The sequence below is a fragment of the Hemitrygon akajei genome, chromosome 6, assembly GCF_048418815.1.
Source record: "Hemitrygon akajei chromosome 6, sHemAka1.3, whole genome shotgun sequence".
Taxonomy (NCBI): domain Eukaryota; kingdom Metazoa; phylum Chordata; class Chondrichthyes; order Myliobatiformes; family Dasyatidae; genus Hemitrygon; species Hemitrygon akajei.
This window is the reverse complement of record NC_133129.1, coordinates 136,009,786-136,024,408: the sequence shown is the minus strand read 5'-3', so window position 1 is coordinate 136,024,408 and position 14,623 is coordinate 136,009,786. Positions and strand designations below refer to the sequence as shown.

At 39.8% G+C, this 14,623-nt stretch overlaps 1 protein-coding gene across 10 annotated transcripts in view; it reads right to left on the bottom strand.

The window, feature by feature from the left end:
* Positions 1 to 14,623, bottom strand: part of myrf (myelin regulatory factor) — a 266,399-nt gene that overhangs the window by 39,510 nt on the left and 212,266 nt on the right. For all 10 annotated transcript variants that reach the window (XM_073049333.1, XM_073049337.1, XM_073049334.1 and 7 more), the window contains 2 exons: positions 14,224 to 14,334; positions 8,180 to 8,270 (listed from right to left, as the gene is read on the bottom strand). In XM_073049333.1, coding sequence (XP_072905434.1) covers positions 8,180 to 8,270; positions 14,224 to 14,334 — 202 coding nt within the window. The remainder of the gene's footprint in view (positions 1 to 8,179; positions 8,271 to 14,223; positions 14,335 to 14,623) is intronic.

Genomic DNA, 14,623 nt, shown 5'->3' with positions numbered 1-14,623 from the left:
TCAGTACTGTTTCGTCATTACGATCAAAGAATCTTTTAGGATGCCCAATACAATTACAGGCCACAGTGACAGGAATTCAAGACCGGCTCACGACAGAGATGTAGGATAAACATTCCTCTGAAGGCATTTTGTTCAAGCTCAATATGTATTGAAGTAAATTAGTTAGATTTGTAATAATACGCAGACACACACACACACACACGAGAAAGATGACAAAGAGTCACATACTAACAGATCTATGCTTGTGTGAAGTACATGATGCAACTATTCACCGTCTGCAATTCCCTGTCTGCTCTCTCTTGTATCAAAATACAAGCATTTACTCTAATGTTTTAAAAGCTCCTGCCTTCATCAACCAACAACTAACCCCCCCCCCCCGCTCCTATAAAACCCTTGATCTGAGGCATGAACCTCTCCAGAGCTACATCTCATAAAGGTTTCTATAGATGTGCATCTTTATGATGTGAAATTTCTCGACAGGTTTATCAGTGTGGTTATGGAGCCCAAGCTGGCTGCAGTGGTGTTAATCCCATGAAGTGTAAGGGAGTGGAGAATTAGGATTCTTCTGTCCGGATTTCTCTTTTGCACCTATAGAACATGACCTGAAAACATGCCGGGGGATCTGTTAATAAATAAACCAGAAAGATGTGTATTTTGTTTAGCAAGATGAATTTTATCTTTGACATCTGGCATGTCAGCCAATCAGCCTACATGTGTAAAACCTGTTTATTACCCAGCAAGCAAGTACCTTTTATAAAAAAAAGTAAATGGTGTTTATTCATTACAAAGGAGGCAGAATTATCGATAGTTGAACAAACTCGGGCCCTAACATCTTCATAAAGGTGCAAATAATCTCTGGTTGGAATCAAGAATAAGAATGGATCGAAATCAAGTGCCGTCTACAGGAGAACATAGTTGTTCCTGGAATGCTGGCAAGGACCTACATAATGTGGGAGAAAGCTGTGAATCCTGATTTGAAAACTAAGGTGACAGCTTTCAGATGACTATTCAGAATCTGGTCTTCGCTGTGATTATCCCTTTGTTAGAGGAGTCTGTAAGGATTCAGAAGATTGGGACAGATTGTACTGTGTCTTAGGAAGCCTCCATAGTCAGTCCCCATTTATTTTTGCTATTATTGCGACATGAAATAATGGCAGCTAAGAATAATGTAATTATTTAACTTCACTGCAACTCTATACAAACAGTAAGGCATTCCTTTTCCTTTCCCGTATTAGTTCTTCTTGGTCCAAACTTCCATCCACGTCTCAGTAGGCGGGCAGAGGATTTGCAATTGACTCCCTCTAATGTTCCAAGAGGCTTAGGCAGGAATGGAAAGGACCCCAGGTGCTGGCATATCTGAGACTAGACCCGAGACATAATTTCGAGATTGAAATGAGACAGGGTTCTTGATTAGATGCTAAACGAGAATCCAAACGAGAGAGAAACCCAAAAACACAACTGCAAACTCAACTAAGGTTGAGCTGATGATTGAGCACCAAACCGCCGTTCAGATCCTCTTTAAGTATTAAAATCCCGGTGCCAAAACATGGCCGCCGATTAGTGGAGCGGGCCTGAATATTTCAAGAGACCATACCGGCTATCCATACTCTTGAGAATTGGAGCTTCTAAACCCTGGAAGCTGGCACAGTCGGATGCCTACTGCAACATCTAGTGCAGGGAAATAAACTCTTCTCCAGCTTCCAGATGGATTCCAACCAATGTTTTGATGACAAGCTCTGCCATCTTCATCAGGGATGATGCCTGGGCACGTCTAATCTAGTGGTATTTATACCCCTGTCGTCCATTCCTCCTGATTGGTTAGTCCTCATCCAATCAGGTTTCCACTGTGCCACCTTGTCCTTACTTAAAGCAAGATCTTCATCTTTGCCCAGGCATCATCCCTGATGAAGATGGCAAAGTCTGTCATTGAAATGTCAGTTAAAATTAATACCAGTAGCCTGCTGGAAGCCCAAGAGGAGTTTATTCATCACATATGCTGGGAAAGCACCAGATCCTTTTTCACCTAGAGCTGGGGTTCCCAACCGTTTTTATGCAATGGATCAATACTATTGAGCAAGGGGTCCATGGACTCCAGGTTGGGAACCCCTGTTCTGGAGATTAGGAGGAAGACATCTTCATTCCTTCTAAGTTAAAAACGTTTAGACACATAGGCAAAGCCTCACCATCTTAGAAGCACCTATGGCAGACAAAAACATGATTTCAACATCTCCGACAACAGGCAGCAAGAGGGCGATGCTGGTTGTATTTTTAGAAATTCACTTTTTTATTTGGCTACCTTCCAAGTATTTGATATTCTTAGAATTTCATTATGACATTTCAAGTCCATTCAGGGAAAAGTCTCTCAAAATTGGTCTAATGTGGCAGGAATTCCGAGAGTTTGCAAATGGCGGTCGGTGCTTCACCTGATCAGCAGGGAGACATAGCCAACAGAACAGAGATTGAGCTGTTCTGGTTTGAAGGTTGTTTTAAATGAAATTATTTGGGGCAAAGTGGAAACCATACATAAAATGTTTACAATGGGGACCACCCTCTCGATTAAGTTCTGCTTTTTCTTTGGTTATCCACTTCATGCACCAATCTCAAAGATTAAAGCAATTTGGCATCCGGCTTGGAGGAGTGAAGGGAAGATGTAAATGGATGTTTCAAGATGATAATGATGAGGAATGGTCAACATAATACATAGTTGTCTAAAGAAGAACATGGGAAAATAAGCTGCAGATGGAGGAGGTTCTTGTACCTTTGAGACCACAGCGTTAGAAAAGGTTTTGCAAGACCAAAGGACTCACTGAATGTAAGCTTTCCCACCCAGTCAACGAACTGCACTTTCTCATTTACTTAGCTGTCAGCACATCGAAACATTGGTTGGTAGTTGCTGCAATGGAGGTTTGAAATGAGTTGGACCGATCCTCTAATTTAAAACTGACCTTCACAATAAAAATGATGCCAAGATTATTGTAGCAGCAGCAGCTCAACAAGCTATATCCTGCCAGTGACAATTAATTTCAGAGGATAAAGCCACTTCATGTCCCAGAATAGTTCTAGAATTTATCTCAGTAGCATTTAATATTTTCCAGGATTACCTTCCCAGCTATACCTCAAAAATAAAAGAATGACCTTCGTTTATTCCTGAACCAGAGGGATAAGATTTCTTAGGTAAATCTTATATTATTAGGTAAATCACAGATGCTCTTCTTTACTATTGGATAGTCTTCCACTCTTATTCATTTTTTCTCAAGGCTTGTAAACTCTGAAATTCTTTACCTTTCTCAGCACTTCACTCTTCATGTAACTAAACTGTTTTAAAAACTAATGCTGTTTTTATCTAATCACTACTTCCTTGTTTGCTCTACTTTCCATGTAACTCTTTTCAACCTTGGCAATGTCCTGAAGCATGGTGTTGGTCCTTGCTTTAATATATTAACAATAAAGAAAGGCTTCCATTTACATAAAGTCTTATCACAGCCTTCAGAAATAGCACAACCTACACAGAGAGTTCGTTTTTGCGGTTGCTATGGCTATGCAGGCAAACATGGCAGCTAATTTGCACACAGGTCACCAAAAACAAGTACATTTATCTGAGAACCACACTTCTCAAAAGCACGGTGGTACTTTCAATTACATACCAGTGTTAATACAGATACTTACCTTCTACCTCTGTAACATCACCCTATTCTTCCTTACCTACTGCGGGAACTTATTACCTCCAGATTTGACTACTTGAGTTCAGCCCAGGCCAGCCTTTTAAACTCAACCCTCAGTAAACTTGATGCAAAACTCTGCTAGTCATGCCCTGACACTAAATCCCATAAACTAATGATTCCTGTGCTTGTTGTCTCATGATAAAACTGGTTCATCTTTTAAATTCTTATCCATAGCACTGCCTCTCCTTATCTTTAAGCTCCTCCTGTTCTTAAACACTCTTGAATTACTTACACTCCTCAAATTCCAGCTCCTTGATTCCTCCTGAAATTAATCCCACCATCACTGGTGGTTAAGACTTCGGCTATCAGGTTCTAAAAATCCGTCAGTAGTTATTAACAAGCATTTCAAAAGGAGATAAAGAAAGGAACCTCTTGTGTCTTTCTTAACCTTCTTTAAAAATAATCTTTGAAACCTATCTCTTCATTTCCAAAACCTCTAAGCTAGCACTCAGTAAGTAAGGTTGTGGTAGGAAAGGTGAGATGAGACAGGAATGAGTTCAATGAAAAATGTGAATGATAGGCAAAAAAAAAATTGTTGATAGACTTTGTGATCTGCGGCAAAGGAGGAACACTCAATACAACCAAATATTTATCACTTAAGGAGAGAAGCCCAAGAGTACTGCGAAGATACAACAGAGCAATGAACACATGCTCAATACCCATTATATAGGTTTCTATAGAGAGGCTTTTGCACATTGCGCAGTACACCAGTAAGTTCCCAGAGGGCAAGAGAGAATAGTTTGTGGAGTACTCCACATCATGCAATACACTAGAATATTAGGTTACTGCCCACTGTGTGAGTGGGCACCATGTCTTTCTCATGTCCTGGAAGATGTTGAGGTATGTCTGGCCATGGCTGAAGAAGTGGCCTTAATTTCCAATACTAGGGAACATATTTTCTTGAAAGGCATGTAGTTACAATCTAGCTCCACCTTGTGAAGTTGGTCCCTTTATTGCCACTGGCATTGGGCAAGGGATGTGAAAGTAATTGGTAACAGCATAAAATTAATGCTCTGTTGTTGCTCAGCTTCGTAAGTTCTACTCCAGATTGAATAAAATACCCCCAAAGCTCCAAACAGTCATTTGTTCTGCTCAGAAAAGAAGGGGAAATGCAGTAAAGGAAGCTAACATCAAGACTGTAAGGTCTTTCCCTATACGTCACTGTCATAAATTATTATTGAGCAAAGACAGATGTTAGAAAGCCAAAGCAAAAGGCCACCCAGGAGTATGCAGTGTGGAGAGAATGATTTGAAATCAGAAGGTAGTGACAAGAGGCTGTCTGCAGAGTGAAGGGAAGAGTGAGGAATGCTGTAATTTCATGGGCCAGATGAGTAAATTACTGATAAACTGATAAAAATGTGGTGATTCTTGATACTCTGACATGGTGAGAAGATCTAGAGAGGAAGGTCAGAGGAGCGTTGTTTATGGACAACCCACATAACAATGAAAAAAAAAGATTATGAAAGATCAAACATCATATTCACATTTCTTATTGAATTGGTCAAAATCTCTAAAGCAATTTTATTAGAAAGATTATTACAATAAATAGCACATTCTGCTTGACAGGAAGGAGCAGAGATGCGACAGTGGAGACAGAGAAAGTCTATAATAGATGAGCAAAAGGTCTCTATTGCAAAAGGGAGCCAAATCCCACTGCTACTGTCTCAGGAAATCCCTTTCCAAATATTTACTTAAAATCCAGCTCCATTTCCAATCCTAGAAAGCAAGTTTAAGAAATGTGAATATGAAGAGAATTCCTACACAAGTTCAAACTCTTGGGTCCAAGAGAGCTTTGCACTGCTGCCAGAATACAAGAGTTTCCCTTGTTTGGCTCAGACAGCTTCTAATTATTAATGACCATAATTTGTCTGTGAGTTTAACATAATCAAGAACACAAGTCTGCATGTATTGTTTGGGGTTTATTAAGGACTCATTTCTGGCTGTGAATATTCTGTCTATTTTCTTGATCTGGAGCTGATTCAAGAGGAAGTCCTTCTGTAATGTACAGTCTGTCAGTCCCTTGGCAGCAACTCTCTGATATCTTCCCATTTATGAAGCTCCCTACTGGAAGGATAAATTCTCCCTGAACCTGAAGTTTCTCAGCCTCTTAACCCCTCACTACCCCCCTCCATTGTCTCAATTCATCTCCTCACATAATTTCCCATTCTTGCATTTGGATTAGCTGGATATGCTGTCATGGGAAATCAGAGCGATTATTCACCCAATCCACTCAAATTGAAAGACAGGAATATCTGTCTGGTTCACTATTACAATGCCTAGTGAATAACTTTCCTCAATGTACAAGGTCTGGGATGATTCAATATCTAGACATTGGGGAAAAAAGCCTTTCTTAATGATTCATGCTTCATACAGAACTGTATTCTGGTATGTTAGCTGAACTCAGCTTTTCTTATTTGTGAGAGCTTGGATAGTTAACGCCATTAGCGAAATCAGCTTGGGGAAGCATTACAGCTCAGCTGGTTCTGTCCTCATTTCCTGTTCAAACACACACACACCATCATACAATGACAGCTGACTTTTCTCTCGATTGTTGCTGTGACTCTGATCAACTACCTCACCAAATTCTAACAGCCAGCTGGTGTTTAGTGCACAGTCCATTCATCACATGCACTGGTGGTGAGGCGTGAGGGTGGAGGGGGGTGGACACACTGTCTGGGTCAGCTCGTTGCACATGCCAAGCAGTATTTGGTTAAGTGTGAATACATGGGAGCTGCCCTGTAACCTTGATCATACCCAGTAAGGAAGAGGCACATTACAGAATCTGCTCCTCCACGCCTAAACATGGGAAGACAATAGGTCCTATGTGCACAGGAAGCACAGTTCTCAAGGTTTCAGATCTTAAAGACTCAAATCATAATCTTAAGGGTTCAGAACAAAATTTCCAAGTGTTTACCCTCTATAATCAGTTAGACCATCCAAGAAAAATAGCAATGAGAACAGATGAACTGGAGATGGATCTTTGTGATAATTAATTACAGAATGTGTCATAATGGAAGGATTTATGTAAATCTCCAGTGAAAAATCGGAAAATCCTTGGTTGTGCAACTTGTTGACATCTGTTTCATCAATGGAAACACAAAGGCAGTGAGGGTGTAGCCAGGAGACAGGGAGTGATAGAGGGAGAAAGCTGAGAGAGGAAAAACAGGGAAAGATTGGATTAGGGACAAATAGAGAGGAAGAAAACAAGATTGAAATGCAGAAACCCTGAGATAAATGGACAAAAGGAAGGGAAGGGGAAAAAAGGACAAAACTCAGAGGGTGGAGAAATTGAAGGGAGGTTACAGAAAGCGATTAAGAGAAACGAGGAGAGAAGGGCAAAAGTAAAAGTAAAGAGATAGATGCATAAAATAAAACATTTGAAATACACGGCAAATCATGCAGCACTTGTAAAGAGAAAAACAGTTCTTTTTGAGACTGAGACGCATTTAGACTGTTACAAACTGAAAGACAGAGGAAAAAGCAGAGATATAAGAGAGGGCCATAGACATGGCAGAACTGGAGGGATGGACAAGAAAATGAGAACTCATGACAAGGAGAAAGTAAAGACAGAGAGAACCGAAAACAGGAAGGGGAAGGGAAAAGGGGAAGGAGAGGGGGATGGAGAGGGACGGGGAGGGAGAGAGGGAGGGGGATTATTAAATGCAAGACAACTTTATATTTCTGCTGTACCTAAAGAAAAACAGCTGGAAGATGTGTACAATCTAAATGCCGCATGTTGAAATATTTATTTGTTATTACCAGATTTAAACACAACTCTAGATGCCAGAGGTATGTTAAATTTTATCACGCAAACATTGGACAAGAGCTATAGCAAGTAGTAGATATGCTTCATGGTACCATTGCCATGTTAACCCAGCAACTTTGAACAAAATGCCTTCAGTACAATGTTAACCGATACAGTGGAGCCTGTTTATTATCATTCCTTAACATTCCATGACATTTTTTAGGGCACTAAACCAATATTGTTCTATTGCCACGAATTATTGAACTAGACATCTTTGTTTACAGCTGTTCAGTAAGCCACCCTGGTGCAAAGCACTCTATTGTCCAATGAATCTTTCCAGCCATTCTCTGACAGGCGCAAAGAAATTTGCCTTTTTTTCTCACCTGTTGAGCAATATTTTTGATCTTTAGTTCTTAAACTTACCTCCTTCCTGTACAGTTCTCTTTATTTACTGATAATAAAGGGCTCCACTGTACCTAGGCTCTGAGTGTTTTAAGCATTAAAATGTCTCACCTGTGCCGTGTTCTGTGAATGAAGAACAGAGGAATCAGAGACAGCCAGAGACATTTGTGAACAGTCTCTACACATAGCCAATAATAATCCAAGATTATCTACCTAATGTCCCATTCATTGCTGGTAATAATTACATTACTGGATTGAAATGTTATTAATAACAGACACCGCAGATAGAAAAAGTTAGTATCGGCCTTACCCGGACAATAATTCTTTCCGAGATCTGTGCAGCCACAAGGTGGTTCTGATTCTGGGTCTGAACTTGAAGAGCGACCACCAGCATGAAGTACCTGCGAGGGATTGGGGAGGAATTCAGGGAGAGGGAGAAATGATTGAGAGCAAGAGGGAAAGGAGATTGCCAGAGACATGGACAGAACAGTTTGGTAAAGAAGTCAAGAGATGAAGGAGAGAAAAGTTTAGAAATGACAAGGTGAAGGCCGAAACAGTGAAAGAGGGTTAGACAAAGAGTTGTCAGAGGATAAAAGTGAATGAGAAAAGACCAAACAAATGAAGAATTAATAAACAATAAGTACAACATGTACAGCAGTAACACTGCACAATATTGTTTCCCAGTTAAATATTTCTGTTACATTTTGTAACTTCAAAACTTTAAACTAATTCAAAGGAAGACACGGGAGTTTGAAATGTGATCTCACTTCATGTTTACTTTAAGCCTGTCCTGCACATATCACAAGGTAGTTTCATGACGTATGTAATTCACAAATTTTTACATATAGCCAAAATGAATTATATAAACAAAAAAGAATGCTTAATCAAACAATAGATTTACAATATTATTCAAATATTACTGAAATATTAAATACACACAGCGCTGCTCCCTGCTTAGCTATAAACACAATCGAGAATGCATTTCAACTATATACACCGTATACTATATAATACAACTGCATCCATAGCATAGTAGATTTTAAATCGTCCCATTCAAGCCTGAAGATTTAATCGCCATGGAGGATTTTTTATTCTCGTGGGATAACGCCTTTCCTGACCGGGGGATCACTCTGCTTCCTCTTTCTTCTTCTGCCTTGTGCATCATGACCTTAGGAACGTGAATTCAGTTCACTGGAGTATTCTCTTATCAATCGTTCTATTGATCCCTTTACGATCTGATCCCTCCTCTTGGTTTCCTCATCCACATCATCATCGAATGAATCCTCTTTTCGTATCTCCATTAACTTCTTTCTTTTTGGCCTTCCATTCATCCAGCTGGGCTTTGGTCTTTGCATCTATTTTTACAAGCAGCTTTTTGTCTCCCACTTGTAGTTCATGCAATAACCTTAACACATACAGAGTAGATTCTGGTTCTTTATACTCACAAAAACCGAATGTTCGCAACTTTCCTGAAACTCCTTGAACTCTCTTCCGCTTAAAACCAAGCCATAGTTCACAAGTAACTGCCTAATTAACATATCAGAAGCTTTTTGAGATACATTGTCTCCAAAAACTGGTGTCGTTAGATGACTCTATTCATCACTTTCACAATTTCTCTGAGCAGCAAGCTCTTTCTTTGGTCCAATATGCTTTCCAGACCAGACGCAGAGAGGAAGGTACCAACATCTACTTGCCTTCTGTTGGACAACAGTTCATGGTGTACAGCATGGAGTCAGTTGTGGTATCATCCAGTAACTCTCTTAATTCACTTCCAGATGACTCTATTGCAGGGGATCTGACACGCAAATAGTGGATGAATCTCCAATCAAGTTGTAGTTGTCTCAACCAATCACACCCCCACAATGCTGACCCTCCTGCTTTTACCACATACAAGCCCAATGTGGTTTGTTGGTTGTTGTATGTCACTGTTACGAATGTCATTTCCACAGGAGTTATCTTTTCTCCAGTATAAGCTCTCAGTTAAATATCTGCAGGCTTCAGTTAGGTATCTTTGGAATGCTATTCAAGCTCATTTTGTGCAATGACTGAAACAACCAAGCCAGTGTCCAATTCCACTGTAATTAATTTGCTGTTCGCTTCTGGCATAGGTCATACTGCTAGTCTATTGTTAATTATCATACTGTAAATCTCAAGGCTGCCCAGTCCTGTGTCACTCTCATCATTATCAGATTTTCGTCAACAGTGTGCAGAGTGGTGCTCTTTTTGAAACTGTAACTTGACTTTTTATCCTTCTCTCTTTCTTGTGAAGCCCATTTATTTTTGTCTGCTCAACATATTCTTTGTATGTGTCCTACTTTGTTGCATTTTTTGTAGTTTCGCCTTTAAATCTGCATTGGTCTGGTGTATGTGAGCCCCTGACACAACACCATTTGTTCAGCCAGGCCGGTTTCTGTTTAGATGCTGTAATTTTGTTTATTAACGCTTTCATTCCTGACTGCAACTCAATTGCATCTGTCTGTCATTTCCATTGATACAGTTATTTCAACTGCTCCTTTAAATGTGTGCTTCAGTTAGGAGCCACAAGAATGCTTTCTTGTAAGATTCTGCAAACTAACTGATCTCTCAGTGCATCATTAAGCCCATTTCCAAATTGACAATGCTCAGATAATCTCTTCAAATCAGCCATATCCACTGAAATGAACTCTCCTTTCTTTTGATTCCTCTTATGAAACCTAAAGTGTTCTGCAATCGACAATGGCATCAGTTCTAAATGTTCCTGCATTACTTTCACAGTCTCAGCAAAGCTCATTTCTGCTGGTTTGGTTGGAGCAGTCAAACTTCAAAGCAAACTGTATGCCTTTAAACCAAATGCAATCACCAAAATTGGTACTCGTTTCTCATTGCCTCAAAATACTGTTGAATTAGCACTGTATACATGAGCCAGTTACCCATTGTGTAATCAAATGCATCAATCTTTTTGATGTAGCCAGCTATTTCCGCTTTTATATATGACTACTATCACTGTATCACTCACTGCCTATGAACCTATGAATTCTATTTTCTGTCTTTATTAAAACTTGATTGTGTTTTCCCTTCTGAAGAAGAAATGCCACACTACTTGTTTTTAACTCGATGTTCCTCACTGCACTTCAACAGGTCTGTAGCTGTCTTTGATTCATTTTAAAAATTCCTCGTTGCCATTGTTGTGTTTTGTAACATTGAACTAATTCCATGGAAGGCATGGGAATCGAAAATGTAATTCTAATTTCATGTTTACTTTAATCAAGGCATGCACATATCAAGTGGTGGCATTATGACATAAGCAATTCATGTATCTTTACATATAACCATAATGAATTATATAAACAACAAAGTATGCTTAATCAAACAATATATTTACAAGAGTACTTAAATACACATCAGTTTCTTTCCTGCAAAATGCAATCAATTAATGGAAAAGATTTAATTAAGAGGTTTTGTTATAAAGGAATTTTCTGCCTGTCTAATTGAAGGAATTTCTTTTGAGAGTAACAGAGTAGGTTTAGGGAATGCAGGTTATTTTGTTTGTACAATTTTCAGAAAGCACTTGAGAAGGCTACAAATAAAAAGATGGTTTCAAAAATTGAGGCCTAGTGAATAGATGGGGGGGAGGGTGGGGTCAATGCCAACATGATAAGAAACGGATACAAGAGCGGGTTTTTTTTAATCCTACAGGATGGTGGACAGTGTGTTCTCTGGAGGCCACTGGATTTATCTATGTAGTTTTAACAGTAATTGGTGATTTGGATATGGGTGCTCACGGTAAAATGTGAAAATTTACACAGGACACCATATTTGGCAGTTTGTAAGGAAGTTGTAAAGAATATATTCATACACAGGAAAAGGACATATGTAGATGGGCATGGGCTGGCATATATGGCAAGTAAGTGGCAGTTAAGATTGACTGCAATGAAATATGAAATGATCCACTTTGACAGAAGGAACAAGAAAAGACAATATAGTCTGAAGGTTCAGTACTTTTCTAACAAGTGTGCAGAAACAAGGAACTGTATGTACATCAACTCAAGTCAAATTTATTGTCATTTAACTATATACATGTATACCACCAAATGAGACGTTTCTTCAGACCAGGGTGTAAAGCACAGTAGTACACATAATACATGTATTACACACAATAACTTAGGAAAGTAAGAATTAAATCTACAATTGAATTATACATAGATAAGTAAAGAGCATAAGTTAAACATAGTTAAATATACAAGTTATGCAGTAACACTTCAATTGCGATGCAGCAAAGAGTTCAGAAGCCTAACGGCCTGAGGGAAGAAACTGTTTCCCATCCTGACCGTTCTTGTCTTTATGCATCGGAGTCTCCTGCCCGGTGACAGAAAGTCAAAGAGGATGGGTGGGGTCCTTGATGATACTAAGGGCCCTGCGAATGTGGTGCTCCTGATAAATGTCCCCGATGGATGGTAGGGAGACTCCTATGATCCCCTTGGATGTTCTCACAGTCCTTTGTAGGTACTTCCGGTCCAATGCTCATGCCCCCATACCAGATGGAGATGCAGCTTGTCAAGATGCTCTCAACAGTGTTCCTCTAAATTTCAGTTAAGATGGGTGGGCCTGGCTTGCCTCAATCTCCTCAGGAAGATTGCTTTCTTATTCAGGGAGGTGATATTGAGGGATCAGGTGAGACTGTTCATGATGTGAACTCCCAGGAATTTTGTGTATTCTCTATGGAAATTCTCTCTATGGAGGAGCCCTGTATGTGCAGAGGGGGATGGTTCGTATGCACCTTCCTAAAGTCCTCATCATTTCTTTGGTTTTGTCCATGTTCAGACTTAGTTTGTTGTTCTTACCAAAGTTCACCAGCCACTCCACTTCCTCCCTGTACTCGGACCCATCACTGTTGTTGATGAGGCCAACCACTGTTGTATCGTCTGCAAGCTTGATGATACAATTTGAAGTGAATCCTGGGACACGGTTATATGTCAGCTGTGTGAACAGCAGCAGGCTGGGCACGCAAACCGAGGAGTGCCAGTGCTCTGCGTAATGGGACTGGAGACTTTGCTGCCCACGTGGATTCACTGTGACCTTTCTGTTAGAAGTCCAGGATCCAGTTACAGAAGGAGGCGATGAGACCCAGCGAGGACAGTTTCCCCACCAGTTTCTGGGGTATTAAACGCCGAACTAAAGTCTATAAGCAGTCTATATACGAGACCCCATTTTCCAGGTGGGACAGGACAAAGTGGAGGCAGTGGATCGATTCGAGCAAGTGTAAGTAAATCTATGAAGCTGGAAACACATATTGAGAAAGTGATTAAAACAACAAAAGGGCCTCATAAATTGAGGCTTTGAGTTCAAAAGCAGGACAGTGCAGAAGAGATTCACTATAGTAGTTCCACAATTTCAGCCACAAAGTGAATCCACAGGGAAGTTCGGAAAAAATTTATAGAAATACAGAAAATCAAGACTGATTCACGTAGGGTAAATTGGGAGAAATCGTTTCCATTTGCGCCTTGAGAACAAGTTTGTATAGTTGAAAGCTGTGAAGAAATCAATAGGTTGGTTGTACTTTGGAACTTCATGAGAATATTAAAAAATACAATCGGTGGCCACTTTATTAGGTACACCTATAGACTTGCTTGTAATATCTATTCAGCCAATCGTGTAGCAGCAACTCAATGCATCAAAGCATGCAGACATGGTCAAGAGTTTCATTTATTGTTTAAATCAAATATCAGAATGGGGAAGAAGTGTGATCCAAGTGGCTTTGACCGTAGAATGATTGTTGGTGGCAGATGGGCTGGTTGGAGTTTCTCAGAAACTGCTGGCCCCCTGGGATTTTCACACAAAGCAATCTCCAGCATGGTGTAAAGAAAATGAAACTATCCAGTGAGTGGCAGTTCTGTGGGCAAAAATACCTTGTTGATGAGAGAGGTCAGAGGAGAATGGCCAGACTGGTTCAAGCTGACAGGAAGGCGACAGCTCCAACGTGTTACAACAGTGGTGTGCAGAACATCTCAGAATGCAAAACATATCGAACTTTGACATGGATGGGCTACAGCAGCAGAAGACCACGGACATACACACAGTGGCAAGTTTATTAGGTACAGGAGCTACCTAGAAAGTGGCCACTGAGTGTATATATAAATTAAAGCTTTTTGTTCAGCTGTGAGTGAGTTTAAATTTAGCATTTCTTCATGATGATCATCACAGACAAGATTGCATTTCCTTTCACTCACCACACAAGGAACAAGGATGCTATTTTGTCTTGTAGAATGGTGATACTGCGCGACAATATGAATACGTAGATCCGAACCAAATCATTAGTAAAAGATGGCAGCCTATTAAGTTTTCAGGGGTACAAAAGGACACAGTAACTGTCCTTACCTTTGGTCTGGGTTCGGTTTGCCCTTCTTTCTCATGTTGTTGGCTGTTGTTTCGCTGAAATGTAACCTTCCAACTGTGACTTTTGTGACCTGATCAGAAGGGATGTTAATTCTGTAGGAACCAAAGATATTTATCAACTTTCTCTATCACTCATCATCCTTTAGTACCTATCAGTAAAACTATATTTTCAGCTAAGTACAAATTCAGTCTCTTATACAGAATCTTACAACGTCTACATACTGTATACCCCACAATCTGTATGTCTTAAGTAGCCATTAACATTGCTGTACATTTTTAATGCACTCATTTCCCTGTCTATCTTTCAAGTTCATTGAACCCTATATAAGTTTTACAATTGCTATTTAAATATGATATCTTTATTTTACTATTTGTCACCCAA